The 19,068-nt window shown below is 31.7% G+C and overlaps 1 protein-coding gene across 2 annotated transcripts in view; it reads left to right on the plus strand.

Annotated features, from left to right (window-relative positions):
* The window catches only part of LOC142323107 (uncharacterized), a 47,458-nt gene that overhangs the window by 4,698 nt on the left and 23,692 nt on the right, over positions 1 to 19,068 (plus strand). For both annotated transcript variants that reach the window (XM_075362298.1, XM_075362297.1), the window contains exons 2-4: positions 6,618 to 6,677; positions 13,822 to 14,114; positions 15,555 to 15,667. In XM_075362298.1, the coding sequence (XP_075218413.1) occupies positions 6,618 to 6,677; positions 13,822 to 14,114; positions 15,555 to 15,667 (466 nt within the window). The remainder of the gene's footprint in view (positions 1 to 6,617; positions 6,678 to 13,821; positions 14,115 to 15,554; positions 15,668 to 19,068) is intronic.

Genomic DNA, 19,068 nt, shown 5'->3' on the forward strand with positions numbered 1-19,068 from the left:
ATATTGAGTAAATTTGAAGTTTTTCTTAACTTTAAGGTAGAAATCTTTTTTTATCCCCTACTTAGCATCGGAGAAATCTACGCCTTGTGGCATGCCAAAAGGGATTTTTTCGTATCAGTCATCGTATAGTATTTTTACCATATACATAGTTAGAATGATGTTGTTGTTAATTATACAGGGTGATTCAAAGAAACGGGAAATTTTAAAAATTAAATAACGTTAATGAAAAATTTTTTTTAGAAAATGAATTTTATTTCATGTAATTGTACAAATGTAGCCATTTTAGTTTATTTTTTAAAGATGACATCTTCCAGGTGACCCTCTTCTACCTAAACACTCACGAAGTCTCTTCGTTAAATTGTTCATGGTTTGATGTAACATTACAACTGGAATTTCCGCAATTGCTTCTCGGATCTTTGCCTTCAGTTCTTCCGTTGTAGCAGGTCTACTGTGGAACACTTTGCTTTTAAGGTGACCCCAGAATTGTGCAGAATTGTGCTCGCACAACTGCATCGTTCGGTTTCAGTTCCTGGGCGATCTGAACTTGTATGGATGGAATTGCAAGTCCTTCACTAACATTCTTCAAACACTTGAACTATGCAATTGTAAAGATGCTGAGAGGCGACGAATTGACCAATGCGGACTTCGTGTGACAGCATCTTGTAAAGCTTGAATATTCTGTGGTGTACGGACGGTTTGCTCACGGCCTGGAGGTTTCTTTTTCATTGCCGAACCGGTTTCCTCAAAATTAGATATCCATGATTTAATTGCATGTGCTGATGGAACACGGTCGTGCCGTCCCAGATTAAAATGACGGCAAAATTCTCTACGCGCTCCCTCCACATTGTCATTGTTTTTGTAAAACGCTTTGATAGCAAATGCACGTTGCGCACCACTCCAAGGATCCATGACAACTAAATGGCAGGTTAGGTTAGAGAGGCTGGCGCCACTTATCAAGTGGTACCAATCGCCCACGGCTACCAACACAACTTTAAAAATTTCCCGTTTCTTTGAATCACTCTGTATAATTGGAGTTTTATTATTTAAATAGTGTGTAGTATACTAGGCCCAGCCAATGTACGAGATTGTGATGTCATGAGCAGACTGTGTATTACTACTCGGCCTGAAAACATCAATTCCGCATATCAAATTGAAGTATTACTTATTATCATATTGTGTGCAGTAATAACTATCATAATTACAGTTAGTAAATATAAACAATACATAATTAATTCTTTTATAACCCTTATTTGTACTAAATTTAACTACTAAAATAAACAAAAGCTTACTTGAATTTTCTTCATGTATCTAATTCAACTTCTAGCAAGTTTACCATCCTTGCTAAACAAATCACTTTCATTTTCACTTTCACTATCAGAGTCTACATGTATAATGTGTAATGTTCGTTCATTTCATCTATCAATGGTTCTAGTTTTTCTTACTCTTTTTCAATATTTTTTTACTTTTTCACAATAGAGTTTCCAGTCATCTTCATTCATGGAATTAATTTTCTCTATAGTTAATTTTTAAACATTTGTGAAAGAAAGTGTTTTATTATGACACGCCACGTCTTTTTACGGTTGACTATACCATCTTGATCAGATTCAAATCAGGATGGTTCGGTGGGAGTCTAAGAACTCGATGCTCATGTTTTTTTAAAAGTTCATCCAGCTAATATTTTTGTACTTAAGTTTTATGTAACTTTACTAATTCATATAACTGTGGTTTTAGCATTTTTGAACTACACGGAATATGGTTTTTTTCCAGCCAATTGGTCATATCTTTTCTTTTGGAGTTAGAATTTGGCGCTTTATCAATACCTATATTGTAATAAGGGGTGTTATCAACAACTACTTCTGATATTGATGGAAGATTTAGAATCATTTTTTCACACGCCCATTTTATGAAATTGTCTGTATTCATGTTTTCATGTTAGTCACAACTTTTCAAACTAGCTTTCCAAATTAGTAATGCGTTCGGAATAAAACTGATTTCTCCTACAGCATGAATTACTATTAAACAGTCATCGTTATTAATCAGCAAAGTAAGTCCCTCAACAATACCATCAGACCACAACTTTGTCAAACAATGCGAACTTAAAACTTACGTTTCATCCAAATAAACAATTGTCTGTACTTAGCTGTTGCCTGCAATTATTCAATTCTCTTCCACCTAATATTGGATTTCTCAATTAAAAGTTCTGTTATTTGCAGTTTTACGCAATTTGAAACCTAACTTTCAAAATAACAGCTAAATTTGATTCACTACCTTTAAAATCTAGATCTAAAGTTTTGCCTTATTTTTTTTTTAAAGTAGGCAATTCATTCTTCTTTGAATGAAATTCATTAACTTTTCTTCACTGACAGGTTTAGAACGTCGTTTATTCTTTTTGGCATGCTGAAAGAACATGATTGGGATGTTGATTGAAGAATTGTGTTTTTTCTCTTCTAAGTTTTTGAACCTGTGTTCTTGATATCCCACAAGCAGCAGCAGTTCTTTCTTTGCATTTTTGAATGACAGTTATGTGTACGTCGTCAGTTAATTTACCTACTTTTAGAGCTTCTTTTTTTCATAAAGTCATAAACATTATAGATCATTTCACATGCTTGACTCCTAGGTTTTTCTTAACTATGGATTTAAATTCTGCCATAACAAACTGCATTAATAACCCATGAACAAAAATAAAACAAGAAATAATATATTACAAAAAATCTCCCGCATCTGATGGTGACCCATGAGGTAAGTATACTATAGTGTTCGATTGTCTGTGAGGTGTTTGTTTATATGATTGGATGTGACTGGTTTTGATGTGATGTTTGGAGTGTGCGGCGTGAGGTATGTTTTCTGAGTGATGATTGGATTTTGTGGAGTGTGTGGTGAGATTTAGTCTGATGTTTTGTATCTTGTGGGTGTGAGGTCCGTGTCTGTTGACTATGGTGTTTGAATGTGTGTGAGGGCATATTTTCCCCTTCCTGAAGTAATGCACACCAGCTGTACCAGGAAGGGTGGGTAGCCTGGGGTGGAGGTTTAGTCAGTAGTGCGCAGGAATACATGCATTTAATAACATCTTGCAGAACCTGTTGTGAGCCCAACACTGCCCAGGTGCTTGTAAATGGGGTTCCTCCACCTCCTTAAAAAAAAAAAAGGTATGTACAAAATTCTAATCAGAGCAATGCCATTGGTTAAGGTATTGTTATTGTTTACAATATTGAGTTATTAAGCATTTTTGTACATGTAATCAACTCAAGTGGAAAGAATTAAACACATAAATGTATTGTTTTGGCACCCGTATTGTTTGTAAGTTGAAAAATGAAATAAAAATAATGATTATGTGCAAAACAAATGTTTTGGAAAACAATAATATAATGAGATGTCAGCACATGATGTCACAAGCTCATAGATTTACTGGGGTAACTATAAATAAAGTCTGCTTCCAAGAAAATAATTTATTTTAATCCCTCTAAGTTTTGGTGTTAGGAAGGGGATCGTCACTTGGCTTTGTAGAGTATATACATCCATATCCTTTTATTGGAATATTCTTTGCACTAATGTGGGGAAAAGGGTTTTAGTATTGCACTTTCCACACTGTACTTTTTTATAAACTGACCATAGTGAAAAGTAATAAACTTAATGAAATTGAAGTTAGATGCTTAACCTTCCCATACCAGGACCCCTAGGCCTTGCTGTATTAAGGGCCTAAGGCTCTTAATACAAAATTATTACAATGTTCAACTCTTGTTCTTTTTATATTATTACTTTTTTAATATTATATTTTGTTAAGGAAAATAAAATAAATACTCTGTGGGATAATTCTGAGCAATTACTTGATGAACTTAAATTTTTTTCTTACTTTAATATACCATAGTAAATATGTTTAGGATCAGGAACTACAAGATCTAAATGTTGAAAAGCAGGTTTGGACAGTTTGTGACCCATAAAGGCCAAGGTTTGCGCTTTGTTATCATTATTGTAATCAATTAGCAATCAGTTTTATGAGTTATCAAGACCTGTTCAATTGCTAATCCATTCTGTGGAGAGAGGTCAGCATTAAGGTTAATGTTAGTTTTGTGATGAGAGGAATAAATCATAAAGTAAACCTAATAGGCATCAGAGTTGGACTTGGAATCAGTCGTTGAAGATTATTGATAGCTCTCTTTGTAAAGTGATTATCTGTTGTTCACACTAATATGTAATTAAATTTTTTTTTTAATCTAAACTATAAATTTAAAAATAGAGAATATTCAAAAACCATTCATAAGAAAGATATAGATAAAATCTGAAACTAATGGTTGTTTTGATTGATAAATAATCATCTACAGTTGATATAGATGGAATAATTACAAAAAAAGCAAACGCTTAACAAAAATTTAAAAAAAATTATAATGATTAAAACTAAATAAAAAGTACTTTTGAAAAACTGTAAAAAGAGTTTTTAATATCTGTTTATAAATTAAAAATATAAGTTATTGTTGATTATAACTTTTGACAGTTCCAGTTAAAAGCAGAAAGTTTGATTACAAACGGTTTATCTTCTTAGATTGGTCACTATGGCCTTATAACTGGGGATAACAAACTATTAAGTGCTTTTATGATTGAAAACTTTCACAAAAACTATAGAAATTCTAAAATGCTATTACATATTGATTTTGTATTGTATTTAATAACTAGCAGACCCGGCAAAGCTTCGCTATTGCTGAGTATATATATATATGTATATAGATTAAATGAACACAATTGAAAGTTTGATAAAACATTGATAAACAACATATGGAACTTCACAAAATTTAACCTTTCACTTTTTTCCATTTCTCACCTTCATTTCCCTCTTTTCACCTATCCCCTTTTTCCCCTTTTCCTTTTTGCTGTGCATAAATTGTTTCAGTAGTTTTTTAATCTATACCGGAGACACATACACATTGCCTTTTATATATATATATATATAGAAGAAGAAAGTCTGTTTGTATATTTGTTTATTTTTTTTAATACATATTCTGAATATGAGCCAAATCAGTTCATAAATATGATTTTTCTAAATATTTCAACCCCAGCACCACCTAGTGGGTCCATTTTTTGCAGAAATATTTCTTTGCACGTAACTAATATATATTCTGAATATGAGCCAAATCGAACCATAAATACAATTTTTCCAATATTTCAACCTTTGTTACACACTGTAACTTTGTTGTACTTTGTAATACAGTATGAAATTATTGTTATTGCTTAATCTGATCCTTCACTGTTATTTGAAAGTTAGACTTTTTTTCTATCTGCTAAATTTTTTTGTAGTTTCTTTTCAACGTACTGTCAATAATTTCTGTAACAAAATAATTTACTCAAGTTGTTTCTGCAATAAATTTTCTAACAAGTTATAAGTTTCTAGTTTTTGTGTAGTTGCACAGTATAAGATAGTTTTAAACTATTGAGTAAGTTTAATAAAGTATTGTTTTTAAAGAAAAATTAATCTTTTAACCGGGCTTTTTAATTCAAGCAATGCTTTTTGTTCAAGGTAAGTTTGATAGCCCTTTTTATATATGAAAATCTGTCTTCTGATTTTCAAAAGATTGATTCTCTAAGTTTCTGCAAAAAGTTTACCTTTTGTTAAGTTATATTTAAGTTAACATTTTTCAATAAGTTTCCAGAGCAAATGACACTCCCATTTACTTTTACTTAAACTTTTATAAACGTTTACTTTATTTTATTTATTTACTGACTACATTCTTTTCATATGATTGTCTTTGAAATAAAGCTCTAATATATGGATCTCCGTTTGTATTTGTTTACTTGTTAGTTTATAAATCGCCCAACAACATTGAAACTAATTTTAACAAAATTGGTGTGAGTGGGTGAATAAATCTTAACTGTATGTAAAGTTATTCTGTCTTTAAAAGTAAAATACTTAGAATGGAGGGGGCCTTTTCCTTTCTGAATTTTGTATTTTTAATTGCTGAGGATATTTGAATAAAAAAAAAATCAATGCAAAATCAAAGGATATAAAATTTGTTTTTCTATGAATAACTTTTATAGTATGATTATCTGATTTATTCATTCAATATGCAGTTTAGAAAAAATTAAGGTTGTAAAATTTGAATGAAAATTTGCATTTGTAGAAACCTTATTTAATTTTGAACAAAAATCTACTGCTATGCAAATTAAAAAATTATCAAAAGTTTTGTTTTAATCTAATTAGTCTTATATAACTAAACTTTCATGAAAACTGTTTGTGTTATATTGATTTTCAGATTATTTTAGAATCAGTTGACAAATTTTCATAGATGAATAGGATAAACAAAATTACCTTGAAAAAAAAAACATTGCTTGAATTAAAATGCCAGTTAAAAGCTTAATCTTTCTTTAAAAATACTTTATTTTATAAACTTCTTCAATATTTTATATAACTACATATTTGCTGTGTACGTTACTACTTAAATAATTATGATGCAGACATTTTACTGATTGTCTTAATGTGAAATTGTGACATGTATAATGTGAAATTTATATCTTATCCTAATCAATTTGTTAGCAGTATTGTACTGGATAATTTGGAACATCATATCATATTTTGTTATATTAAATTTTGGAATAGATTCTTGGACTGAATTATTGTTTTTTTCTTTCAGGGTTGATGCTAATGAAGAGATGGATGAAGAGTTATTTGATCATGACAACATTGAAGTATGGTATGCAAAACCTTTATTTTATTCATGATATCCACATAATTTATTGAAACATTGTTTTTTTTTTTACTAATTACAGTAGAACCGTCACAACTACAGTTCACCATGATCAACATTTTAAATAAAAAATGTATAATTACCAGTAATTTTCAGTATATAGTCAACTCCAGCCACATAATTTACTTGTTCTTTGAAAAGAAAAAAACCTATTGTATAAGGTATGATTGGAAAGTTTTAAGATGGCTTGTAATTTCAAAACAGCAGTACTTGCAGATTACTGTGATGGATCACCTTAAAAGTAGCACCCTTCTGACTGAACACATCGACTCCAATGGTGTTAACACTTTTGGAAGCATTGCTGGAAATATTTTCCATAAGGGTGTTAGAACCCTCTCCTATATTTGTCTTGATGCCTTCAATTGATTCGAATTGGTTCCCTTTCAGTGAAAATTTCAATTTAGGAAACTGGTAGAAGTTGGCAGGGGCTAAATCAGGAGAATAGAATGGTATGCAGAAACACAGGAATTTGACATTTGGCCATAAATTCCACAATTGAGAATGTACATTGAGCAGTGCATTATCATGGTGGAGGACCCAGTTCTTGTGTCTTGACAGAGAGCAGGCCATTTCTTCTGCACATTTTCGCGGAAATGCTGTTGATCACTTATGATATTCCTGATTCAATGACCCCTTGGTGCAAATTAGTGATGCACGATAATAATACCCATACAATTGAAGAAAACTACCAACATTGTTTTCTCATTCGACTGACTTAGTCATGCTTTTTTCGGTCATAGTGAACTTGGACCACTGTAATGATTTTGCCTTTGTTTCTGGGTTCATACCCATAAATTCATAATTCATCACCTGTAATTACCCTGTTAATAAATCTTAGTCAGTTTTGGCTTGATTAATCAATTCTTGAGACACTTTAAGAAAGAAAGAATGAAATTGTTTCAAGAAAGTTCTTGAGACAACAATTTAACAATGAATTTCACTTACAACACTTGATGCATGTTCTTATCTTCAGTTAAGATTGATTGAACCATGTAGAAACTTAAATTCAGTTCATCAACCATATCCCTAAGAGTACAGTCAGACTGCACTAAAAATCTTGAAATTTTATAATGTTTTCTTTAGTTTTTGAAGTGGAAGGCCGGCTGGGGGTCATCTTTGACAGATTTGCAGCCATATGTGAATCTGTTGAACCATAAAAACATTTTACTGTCTCAGACATTTATTCCTGAAAGCTGTTTTTTAAGAGTTCATAAGTCTCTGATGCTTATTTCCTGGTTTTCAAAGAAAGTTTGACACAAACTTGCTCCATTTTTTCATCCATTTCGCAAAATCAATAATCTGGTGAGAACTGAAAACATGTCTTCACTCACCAGTATGCCACTCTCTTTTGAACAAAGATAATTGTGATCTTTTCAGGGTGTTTCAAAGACAAAACAAGGCTCTCTTCCCCACCTGCAGGCAAACCTACCCCCTCCTATTGATCAGTGGCAGAACCTCTCTTAAAACTTTCCACTCATACTTCATATTTGTAAATCTTTGATAACATGTACAACATTGTTTGAAGTAAATTTTTAAGCCCAGAGTAGATAAATTCTACTTAACATCTACAGAGTTTTATTTTAATAATATCGGTACTATCAAACTTAATGATGATACAGGTGAAATTAAAAGGGGAATTATAGTAATTAGTATTCATTTTTTAAAAGAACATAATCAATAAAAAATTGTTTAATGTATTTCTAAATGCCTACGCCATTCTTGTTGTCAATCATCATAACATGTAACAAGTTTTTGTATCCTTATCATACTTATCTCCGTCAGTCCATATTGAAATGTAACCTTTCCTTTAATTTTTTGTATTAATGAAACAAATTCCTACTAATGAATACTTTAATTTCCTGAAATGATGGATATCACTGATGACCAAGGCCCAAGCTTTTGCCAAACCCTGGGTTTTTTTTTATTTCTATTTATGAAACTTACCGAATCAAAACCTCTCTTGAACTTTGAAACAACTCAAGGAGTGATGTTATTGGCAAGCAGTGTGAGTCCGAGTATTTTCATGAAAAAGGATTATACCAGGAAACAATGGCCTCCTGCAGTTCTGAATTGCTCATTAATATCGCATTTCACAGTTTGAGTTTTCATTTGTTGTATCTTTTTCTACAAGGAGTTTACCTTATCATTACCAGAAAATTAAACAGTACTTTCCAAACTAAGAGTATTTTAAATTTATTGGGTTTGGATGGCAATTAAGAGTGATGCTATTTCATTCATTGGCATTTACATTCCAGCATCGCATAGTAAATCTTAGTTTCATTAGGATTTCATTGATTTTACGACATATGAGAGTGCTTGGCTCATTCATCATCATAGATGTAATCTTTTTCCAGAATAGATTTTCAGTAAAATTGTTATATTATTGATTTGTTTGTAATATTATCATAAAATTTCCCTAATCTGTTGATTAATTTCATATGATCACATATATTTTTTGCATTAAGAAATCAAATAAGAGATGATGCTTAACATATGAACAGGCCGACCTTACTAAGATCCTCTTTTGTTGTATGCTGAAAGATATAATGAATTCTCATTTGAAAACAATTATTTATTTCTAAGTTTTTGATGAATTATAAAAAATTTTACCACCACTAATTATGATAAATTTTTTTGCATGTATATAGAAAGTAATTTGTTAATTCATTGCGTACTTGAAGTAAACTTGCAAAAGTATGCCTAACTGCAGTTAAAACTTCTTTTAAAATAGCTTTCATTAATTGGCTAATTTTGGTAATTTACAGATGTTTGTGCATGAATCGTTGGTATGTATGTACTATTTCAATTGATTTTTGTTATGTTGTAAATCTATATCAAATAAATAGGTTAATGGATTTTTATAAATTAAAATGTTAAAAACAAATTGTTTATATACCTGTGTAGGGGTTTTTATGTGGCTGAAGATGTTTTATTTACTGACCAATTTGAATGAAATTTTGCATGGGCATCAGAAGTCACAAAAATTGTATCAAATAAAATTATATATATATATATATATTTTTTTTTTTTTAAGTAAATGAAATGTTACTTTTCTTAATAAAAGTAGTGTAGCTTTCACCTTAAGAGTCTTGTTTTACAGAAAAACAAGTAATTTTTTTATCAATGATTAATTCATTACAAAAGCTTTTTTGGGTTGTTGTGTGTAGGAATATGATATGGATTTTTGTATTTGTGATAAATACCTAGGCTGATGAGGATTCTAACTGAGTGAGGTCTTTCATAAGAAAGACTGAGATGCTATCATTCTGACATGGAGATTGGGCATTACTCTGCTATAATGGCCTTACCATTATTGCTGATAAATTAAGCTTAATTATTTAATACCTGTAAGCAGAATCAGGATAAGGATTATTACTACTCAAACTGAAGTCCATCCATATCTTGGCATCCCAACCCCGTAGGGGGAAGGCACCACCTTGTGTGGTTACTGGATGCCATACCACCCCCTCTCTACCAAGCCCTGAGGGGCTTTACCGGAGGTCGTCTTAAGACCCTCTAACTGATTACATCTCACAGTCTCAGCCGTGCCTTGGTCTGAATGCCACTGATGTAAATGCCTCGGCAGACATTTGCATCAATAAATACATATCAAATTTTGCCTTCACATAGGCCTCAAACAGACATCTTTACATCCAACCTAACATGATTCCCTCAAACTAACTAACTGATACCATGGAAGCATGAGCCCTACGCCTACTACAGATTTGACAACACCGTTTGTGACTGTGAATGCCTCGGAAAACGAAAAAGTTTAAAGTTAAATCAGTGCTACACTCCTACCAATCAAAATTATGTTTTATGCAACATAGAAATTCAGACCTACACCCAAATAAGTCACCAGTTTAGGTCACCTAACAAGGGGAACGCAACTTCATTCCGGTACATGCAGGAGCAGGGGACAAACCCTGCACCCCCTCCCCCCCGGTTCCATCATGGTGTCTTGCATGACATTACCAAGTCACGATCAGGACTGCCACCGGTGGAGGAAAGCCATGACCCTGGTCGCACAGGCTACCGTACCCTCGTAACACCGATCCACAAAGATGGTACACCAATTTATAATACGAAAGGAAAATTCGATAGGTGGGTGGAATATATTGAAGAGTTATACAGAGGAAATGAATTAGAAAATGGTGTTATAGAGGAAGTCGAAGAGGATGAAAGGAGAGAAACAATACTGAGATCTAAATTTAAGAGAGCATTAAAAGATTTGAGTGGCAGAAATGCTCCTGGAATAGATGGAATACCTGCAGAATTACTGCGCAGTCTTGGTGAGGAAGCAATTGATAGATTATACAAACTGGTGTGTAATATTTACAAAAAAGGGGAAGTTCTGTCAGACTTCAAAAAGAGTGTTATAGTCATGATATCAAAGAAGGCAGGAGCATATAAATGTGAAGAATAGAGAACAATTAGCTTAACTAATCGTGCATAAAAAATCTTAACTAGAATTCCATACAGAAGAATTGAGAGGAGTGGAAGAAGTATTAGGAGAAGACCAATTTGGTTTCAGGAAAAGTATAGGGACAAGGGAAGCAATTTTAGCACTCAAGGAAGATTAAAGAAAAACAAATCAACATACTAGGCATTTATAGACTTAGAAAAGACATTTAATAATGTAGACTGGAATAAAATGTTTAGCATTTTAAAAAAATTAGGGTCAAGTATAGAGATTGGACAATTGCTAACATTTACAGGTACAACACTGCAACAGTAATAATTGAAGAAAAAAGAAAGAAACCGTAATAAAAAAGGGAGTCCAATAAGGATGTTCCTTATCCTGTTACTTTTTAAGATGGATCACTGAATGTAAAAATAAGAAGAGAAAAGATTATGGTGGTAGGATTTTGTTATTTGGGAAGTAGAATTACTAAAGATGGACCAAGCAGGAGAGATATAAAATGTCGAATAGCACAGGCGAAACGAGCCTTCAGTCAGAAGTATAATTTGTTTACATCAAAAATTAATTTTAACATCAGGAAAAAATTTTTGAAAGTATATGTTTGGAGCGTAGCTTTATATGGAAGTGAAACTTGGACGATCAGAGTACCTGAGAAGAAAAGATTAGAAGCTTTTGTAATGTGGTGGTACAAGAAAATGTTAAAAATCAGATGAGTGGATAAAGTGACAAATGAAGAGGTAAATTAAATGAAGGTGGCAAATTGAAGAAAGAAGCATTTGGAAAAGTATAGTTAAAAGAAGAGACAGACTTATCGGCCACATATTAAGGCATCCTGGAATAGTCGCTTTAATATTGGAGGGACAGGTAGAAGGAAAAAATTGTGGAGGCAGGCAACGTTTGGAATATGTAAAACAAATTGTTAGGGATGTAGGATGAAGGGAGTATAATCAAATGAAACGACTAGCACTAGATTGGGAATCTTGGAGAGCTGCATCAAACCAGTCAAATGACTGAAGACCAAAAACAATAAATAAAATTATTAACTCTTTAATGTGTTTTGCTGCAATGTGAATTACAGTCACATCCCAAGTTGGTTTTGCTGTACTCTATACATATTTTGACATGTGATATACTACCCACATACAGTAATACCCTGGTTAAAATGAACTCTGGTAGATTCAGAATTGTAAAGAAACTTTTTTCTTTTCATGTACTACTTAACAAGGAAAAAATTTAACTTGTAACAGATGTTATGTTATTACTTTCCACTCCACCCACCGTTTTGTGAGTGAGCTGCTTTTTTGTTTACTTCATTTATTGTTCATTGCACATTTGTTTCCAATCTTTGCAGTAATATTTGTTTGTTAAAGTTCTTTTTTTTAAAATGCTTTTTGTAAGTTTTGTGCTCAGAACTTTATTTTGTAAACACTAATCAAAGTTATAGTATCTGTTTATGTACTGTAGTAATATTAATTACTACAGTAGTATTATTACTACTGTAATTAATACTGTAGTATTATTTTCTCTTAAAATCTTAAACATATCTTTTTGTGCGTATAATTTCAGTATAAAATTGTATTTATCGTTATTGAATTGAGTGAAGTTTTTATTTATAAGGGTGTAGTTTTATATAATTAATTATAAAAAGTGCTGGTCCAACTGAAATTGTAAAAAAGTACCCATCCGGTAAGGGATATAAGAATTATGAAATTAAAGAATGCTTTAAATTCGCATTCTTGTCACATTACTTTTTTATTTAATTAAATTTGTTTAATTTTTTTTTTTTCTAACATGATTTATAGTAGTAACGTGTACGTTTATTATAATATAATATTTTTCTTATTTCTATTGAGTTTGTTTATTTAGTTATTTTAAATCCTTCCTGAAATTGAGTTGTTCCTAAATTTTGATGGCAAGTAAAAGTAAAGTGGTAAATAGATATTTGTACTTAATATTAGGAATTTTTTATCTTTGGTAAAGACAGAACTTGAATTATAAAAAACATAGTAGTTTTAAAATTTAATAAATTGTTCTCGGATAATTCCAGTATCTCTCAAATGCAGGTTGATGTCTTGAATATTTTGACTATTAAATTGTTGTCTATTAAGAGGGAAACTAAATTGGTTTTCTTCCATACATCATACTTGCCCAGAGTTTGCAGGTTTTACATTTGCAGGCAAATCTGTTAGTTTATATTAATATTTCAGTTTATATTAGGGATTTCTTTTGATTGACTGTTATAATCATAAGCCATTAGTAAATGCTAATAACATACTTGAAACTGCATCCTACATGGTTCAACTTTAATAATCTGCAGGAACTGGTTTTTATGCATGGCTTTATTCATTTAGTATTCTATCCTTACTTCATATCTTAGTTCTAGAGGTTGTAGAATCATCAGTTTGTAAGTGATGCAATTTACTATCTTAATCAGGGTCATGCTAGTTTGTTGTTAGATTCCCAAACTCCTGATCACTCATAAATTGAAGACATCAGATGTGTTTATGCTTAGATAGATAACTGCATCCAGTTTGTATTTATAGCAAAACAATTTGTACAAAAGGACAAGGTATGTCATGAGTTGCCACCTTTTAAATAAAATTCATTTTGTGAAGAGTGTTTTGGTTTACATTTAGCAAACTAATATGTAGTTGGTATCTTTTTTAGGGATCAAATAATAGCAGCTGTTCATCTTGTAAACAATATGGACATGTATTTACCGAATCCATCGGAAAGCCCTATAATGCCACCAGATTTGGAAATGGTTAACACAACTAACTTGAGTGTAACATATGGACCTCTATCGGCAGCTACTGCTGCTACACTAGCTAGTTCTGGGTTTTCAAGCCCATATCAAATGCCAGAAAGACATTCAATCAGACTTAACTATAGTAGTTCTATCCCTCCAGCAAAAGAAAATCTGAATGCTGGAAGGAAGCGCCGCAGGGTTCAAGCAAATAGTAAGTATAATTTTCTTCTTACTTTCTTGTGCTTAGGAAATGAGATAAATGGTAACCAAAACAAAAATGAGCACAGTTCATCTGATCAAGCAAGCAACTTCAATTTTGGTTGATTGTTATACCGACAGCCATGACTTACTTATCAGTGTATGATGTGTTGTTTATCTTAGTCTCCAGGCTCATTAAAAAAAAAAAAAAGCTTATAATGCAGAAATATGTTCACAACCTTTGGTACTTACGTATTAACGCCACTGCAGCTACAGCTGCTGTTTAGGTTATGTTGACTTTGTGTAATGACAAATCGTACGTATATCAAAATAATATTACTAAATATAACCTACGCTTGCTAACCTCTTATAATTAACATTAAATATGCATAATATATACAACTTATTAATAATATAACCTTAATATTATAGCACCGAAATCGGTGCTTAATGTTAATCCACCGAAATCCGATTGACTACTTTGTTTTTAAATAAAGCTGTAGCTGCGGTGGCGTTAATACGTAAGTACCCAACCTTTTACTGATGTTAATTTAAAATTCATGATCTATTTAAATAAAAAAGAAATATTTTTTAATCGAGGTACTTGATTTGTTAATTTTAACAATTCTTTTCCTATCTTCAAATTCACTTGTCAATCCTAGTACAACATTTATTTCAACTAGAACACCTGTTATTTAAACTATTGGATATTTGCAACCATGTCCTGGTGGAAGATTTTGAATTCAACAGTACTGTAGTAGTTTTATACAATTTAAGTTGTATTGAAGATAATAAAAGTATGCTTAATGTTAATGGATTTCTCACCTATTAAAGCATTAAATTGTAGGGAGGGCTGGCATGTAAAAATGTACAGTTTTGAAATACTATATCCCAACTATTTTATTGAGTGTTTGAAGTTGTTTATGTATGAGACGTGATGTCTCATTACACTTTGCATTTTTGTGTGATTAGTGTAAATAGGTATGTATAGGCTTAATTAATTTAATAGATATTATATTAATTATTTTCATAGATTGTGTAGGCACTTCTTGGTTCTCTCAGTGTTAAATTGTTTAATTCTTTTAACTTGGAAATCTTATATTGCTATATTAAATATTTATTTCTAGCCAAAATATTTTTTGTATCTAATAGAAATTCAGTTTTTAGTATGTAATCAAGTTGGCAAATGGAATAAAAAATAAGGGCTTAAATTCTTTCTATTAGAAAGGTTTTTAAATTTCTGTGGATTGTTTTAAAAATGTTAAAAAAAAAACTTGCATTAAGAACTTGTTTATTGTTCTCATTAATTATATATTAAATTAATTAATTAATTTTTAATTGTTATGCTAGCCTCATAATTTTATAAAAAAAATTTTTTTTTTAGTTTTTTTCCTGTAGTTTTATAGTATAACTAATAATCTGATTTATTAAAATTAATATGTGTTTATTACAGACCGTTATTTAAGTCAGTTGAGCAGCAGTGATAGTGAGGATGATGAGCCTCAACTGACATCAAGCACTGGCTCTAAATTTTCTGTACTGTTTGAAGATGAAGAATCATTAGAGGTAGTCTAGTTAATCCTATCTGTTGTCAGTTATACACACTATTGAAATGCATATTGTTGGAAAATTCCTTTATTACTGCTGAAACAGTCTAAAGTAATTTAAATAATGTTTGTAATAAAAATTAATTCGTAGAGAAACATTTATTTTTATTCACTTGGTGAAATTGTTAATGTTTTTTATTGATCACTTGTTAAGCCATTAAAACCTTACAACCACTTTAGTTATGGAAGAATTATATTCTTGAAAAGCTTAAAATCAAAAGAAAAATTTATCTGATTACCTATGATATAGTATTGTTTTTTGTTTAAAAAAATTGGCCTCATTACCAATAATTCAGTAATGTGAACATTTTAACAACACTTAGCAGTCTATAGCTCGATGGGAGGGCAACAAAATGGATTATGAAAGCTAACAACTTGAATAGAATAGAGTGTTGGAAAAGAATGTGTTGCAAATCTTATAATGAACTGAGGAATTAGTAAACTTCTGGGTATATGCATTGGGTAGAAACAGCATGTAATCAAACGCAGTTGGGTGGCAGAGTCTGTTGTATAAGTATGGATGACATCCTTTTTTTCTTTTTTTAACTTAGTTATAAATATTTTTATATTCCCTCACATAACAAACACTGTATATAATGCATTTTTTTCCACACAAAAGGGTACATTAATTTGTTGCTTTACTCTATTTGTCTCAATCATTCTTATGGCTGGGACATACACAAATCATCTGATCACGAGGCACTAGTCACGAGTTCTTTTATCTGTGAGCAATGATCTTTAGTAGTCAGCCATTTCCTGTGGTGGACAGAAATAAGTTGTCATTGTGAGGATAATTATAAAGTGCACTTTATAGGTTCTGGTATGCTAGTATACCATGTTATATTTGGTTCAATGAAGGCAATGAGACACCATTTATGCCTCATCTTTCCAAGTAAGTTAGGTATTGGATGCTTGTTATTCTTAGGGAAGGTTATGATCATTCTCACGAATAGTTCCCTGTGTCTTTTTATAGATTGCCTTGAACTGTTATGTTATGGCACCCAAAATACATTATACTTCAACCTATGGATATATATATTAGCAACCTGAATTCTGGCTATGTGTGGCATGAATTAATTTGTAAAATCTGTACTTTGACAGTGATGACTGGTATCTTCCTTTTAACTAATGAATGCTATTGCTTGTCTGAATTTTTTCTCAGAACAGTTACATTTGTCATAAGTTCAAATTTGAATAGAAAATATGTATTCTTGACCTGATTACAATTTTAAAATGTTATTCATTGTCTTTGATAGATGACACCAATATCTCTTCTGGCTTATTTTAGGACTAAAGTTTTAATAAAACTTTAGATAAAAATTCTTGTAGAAAAAATCCTCATTGTAAACATACATGTATGATGAATGAAAAACATAAAGAAACTGTAACATAATAATACCAGGTAGCTGGTTGCTATAAATACACCAGCAACTCATATATTAAAAGTATTTCTACAGAGAGAAGTTTTCTTTAGGTTTACTTCTTGCAAATCACTTAAAGCAAAAAATTAAGTTTTGCGCCATATTAAAACTTGTTTTTTTTCTGCATTATTCGTTTCCTACAGTAACCTGCAGGAATTACAGAACACTACACATGAAAAGTATTTCTATTTTTCTACCTAGTAATTCAGTTTTAATATTCCATTACTTCATTAAGAGATTATTAATATGATAATCTATCATTTTGAGGATTAAAAAGCAAATTATTTTATGGTTGGTTGCAATATACCAGCTATTAAAGGAATAATTATTTTGATGCTTTGTAAAAATAATTTTTTTCTCTTAGCCATGCGTTTTCACTACACTTTTACATCACATACATCATTTCAATTGACAATGGAATGGAAAAATGGTTGCAGAAGAATGGTTTCTGATGGGAATCGCCCAAAATTACATTTTCTCTTCATTTAAGTGTAAGATAAAGTTAAGACCTCAAAACTTCTGCTTAACTCTTATACTCCCTAGTCAGTAGCACTGTGAAGCAACTGTACTCTTATTTAACAGTTAGCTGAGATTCCAATGGCTTACTTTTTTCTTTCATGACCCTTTTTCCTCTCTGTTGTTAATTATAATATAATTATAACTATTAAACTAAGTAGACATCATACCATTCCTCGGTGCAAAAAGAGTTTCTTATGATTTATTGGAACTGAAATAGCAGGTCTTTAATTTGGCCACTGTAGTGAAATTAACTATCAGAAGATTTTTAAAACACTAATTTAACAGATATAAACTCTTTTTAAACGAATTGATATTCTGCTAAAAAGTGTTGAAAACCTAATACTTTTGATTATCTTTAGAGTACATTGGTATTATATATGAGGGACGTTCAGTAATTAACGAGACAAATTGATGTAGAGAAAAAAAAGATTTATTCCATGACAATGAAACTTGCACTACTTTTCAATATAGTCTCCACCAACATTTAGACACTTGTCCCACCTTTCTGTGAGCTTTCTGATTCCCGCTGCATAGAAATCTTTACCTTGCTGTTTGAACCATTTGTGTACTGCTTTTTTGACCCCTTTGTTGTTGTCGAACCTCTTGCCATGTTAAAAGTTTTTGAGTGGCCCAAACAAATGAAAATTGGATGGGGCAAGGTCTAAGCTGTAAGGAGGATGTGGTAACACCTCACAACCCAACTTCTTGAGCGTTCTCCTGTTTTCTGAGGATGTGGGGCACGCATTGTCATGCAAGAGAATCACACCTTTTGAGAGAGCGCCCTGATGTTTTCACCTTATCGCAGGTCTCAGTTTCTATTGGAGCATGTTAGAATAGTACTCACTGTTATGGTACATTATTCTTCTAAATATTCACTAAAAATTGGGCATTGCGAGTCCTAGAAGACCATCAACATCAGTTTACTGGCTGATGCATGAATTTTGACATTTTTTGGTGGGCTAAGCTGGATTTTTTCACTCTAGACATTGCCATTTGGATTCGGGTTTGGTTCTTTGAGCTCAGAACAAATGTGAATCCAGGTGCCTTTATAGGTTTGAGTAAGCTGTCTTGGAACCCATCTCGAACACATTTTGCGATAATTCAGCATTTCATGAATGATTGAATGCATGGTACCAACGTTAATATTAAATAAACTAGCAATTTGGGAAATTTTGACTTACCTGTCTTCACAAGTAAGATCATTTATGCGACTTTGCAGTGCAGTAGTCGAGACTTCCAACTGGTCTTCCAGAGCGATGGAAATCAGTCGCACTTGTTCCATCTGAATTAAACTGTTCCACCCACTTATATATGTTACTGTGGTTTAAACACTTCTCACCATACTGTTTCAACATCCTTGAGTAAATTACCGCCGGTTCTACACCTTCTGATAGCAAAGATCTTACCACTGAACATTGCC

Source organism: Lycorma delicatula, chromosome 4 (genome assembly GCF_047948215.1).
Source record: "Lycorma delicatula isolate Av1 chromosome 4, ASM4794821v1, whole genome shotgun sequence".
In the NCBI taxonomy this organism is placed as follows: Eukaryota; Metazoa; Arthropoda; class Insecta; order Hemiptera; family Fulgoridae; genus Lycorma; species Lycorma delicatula.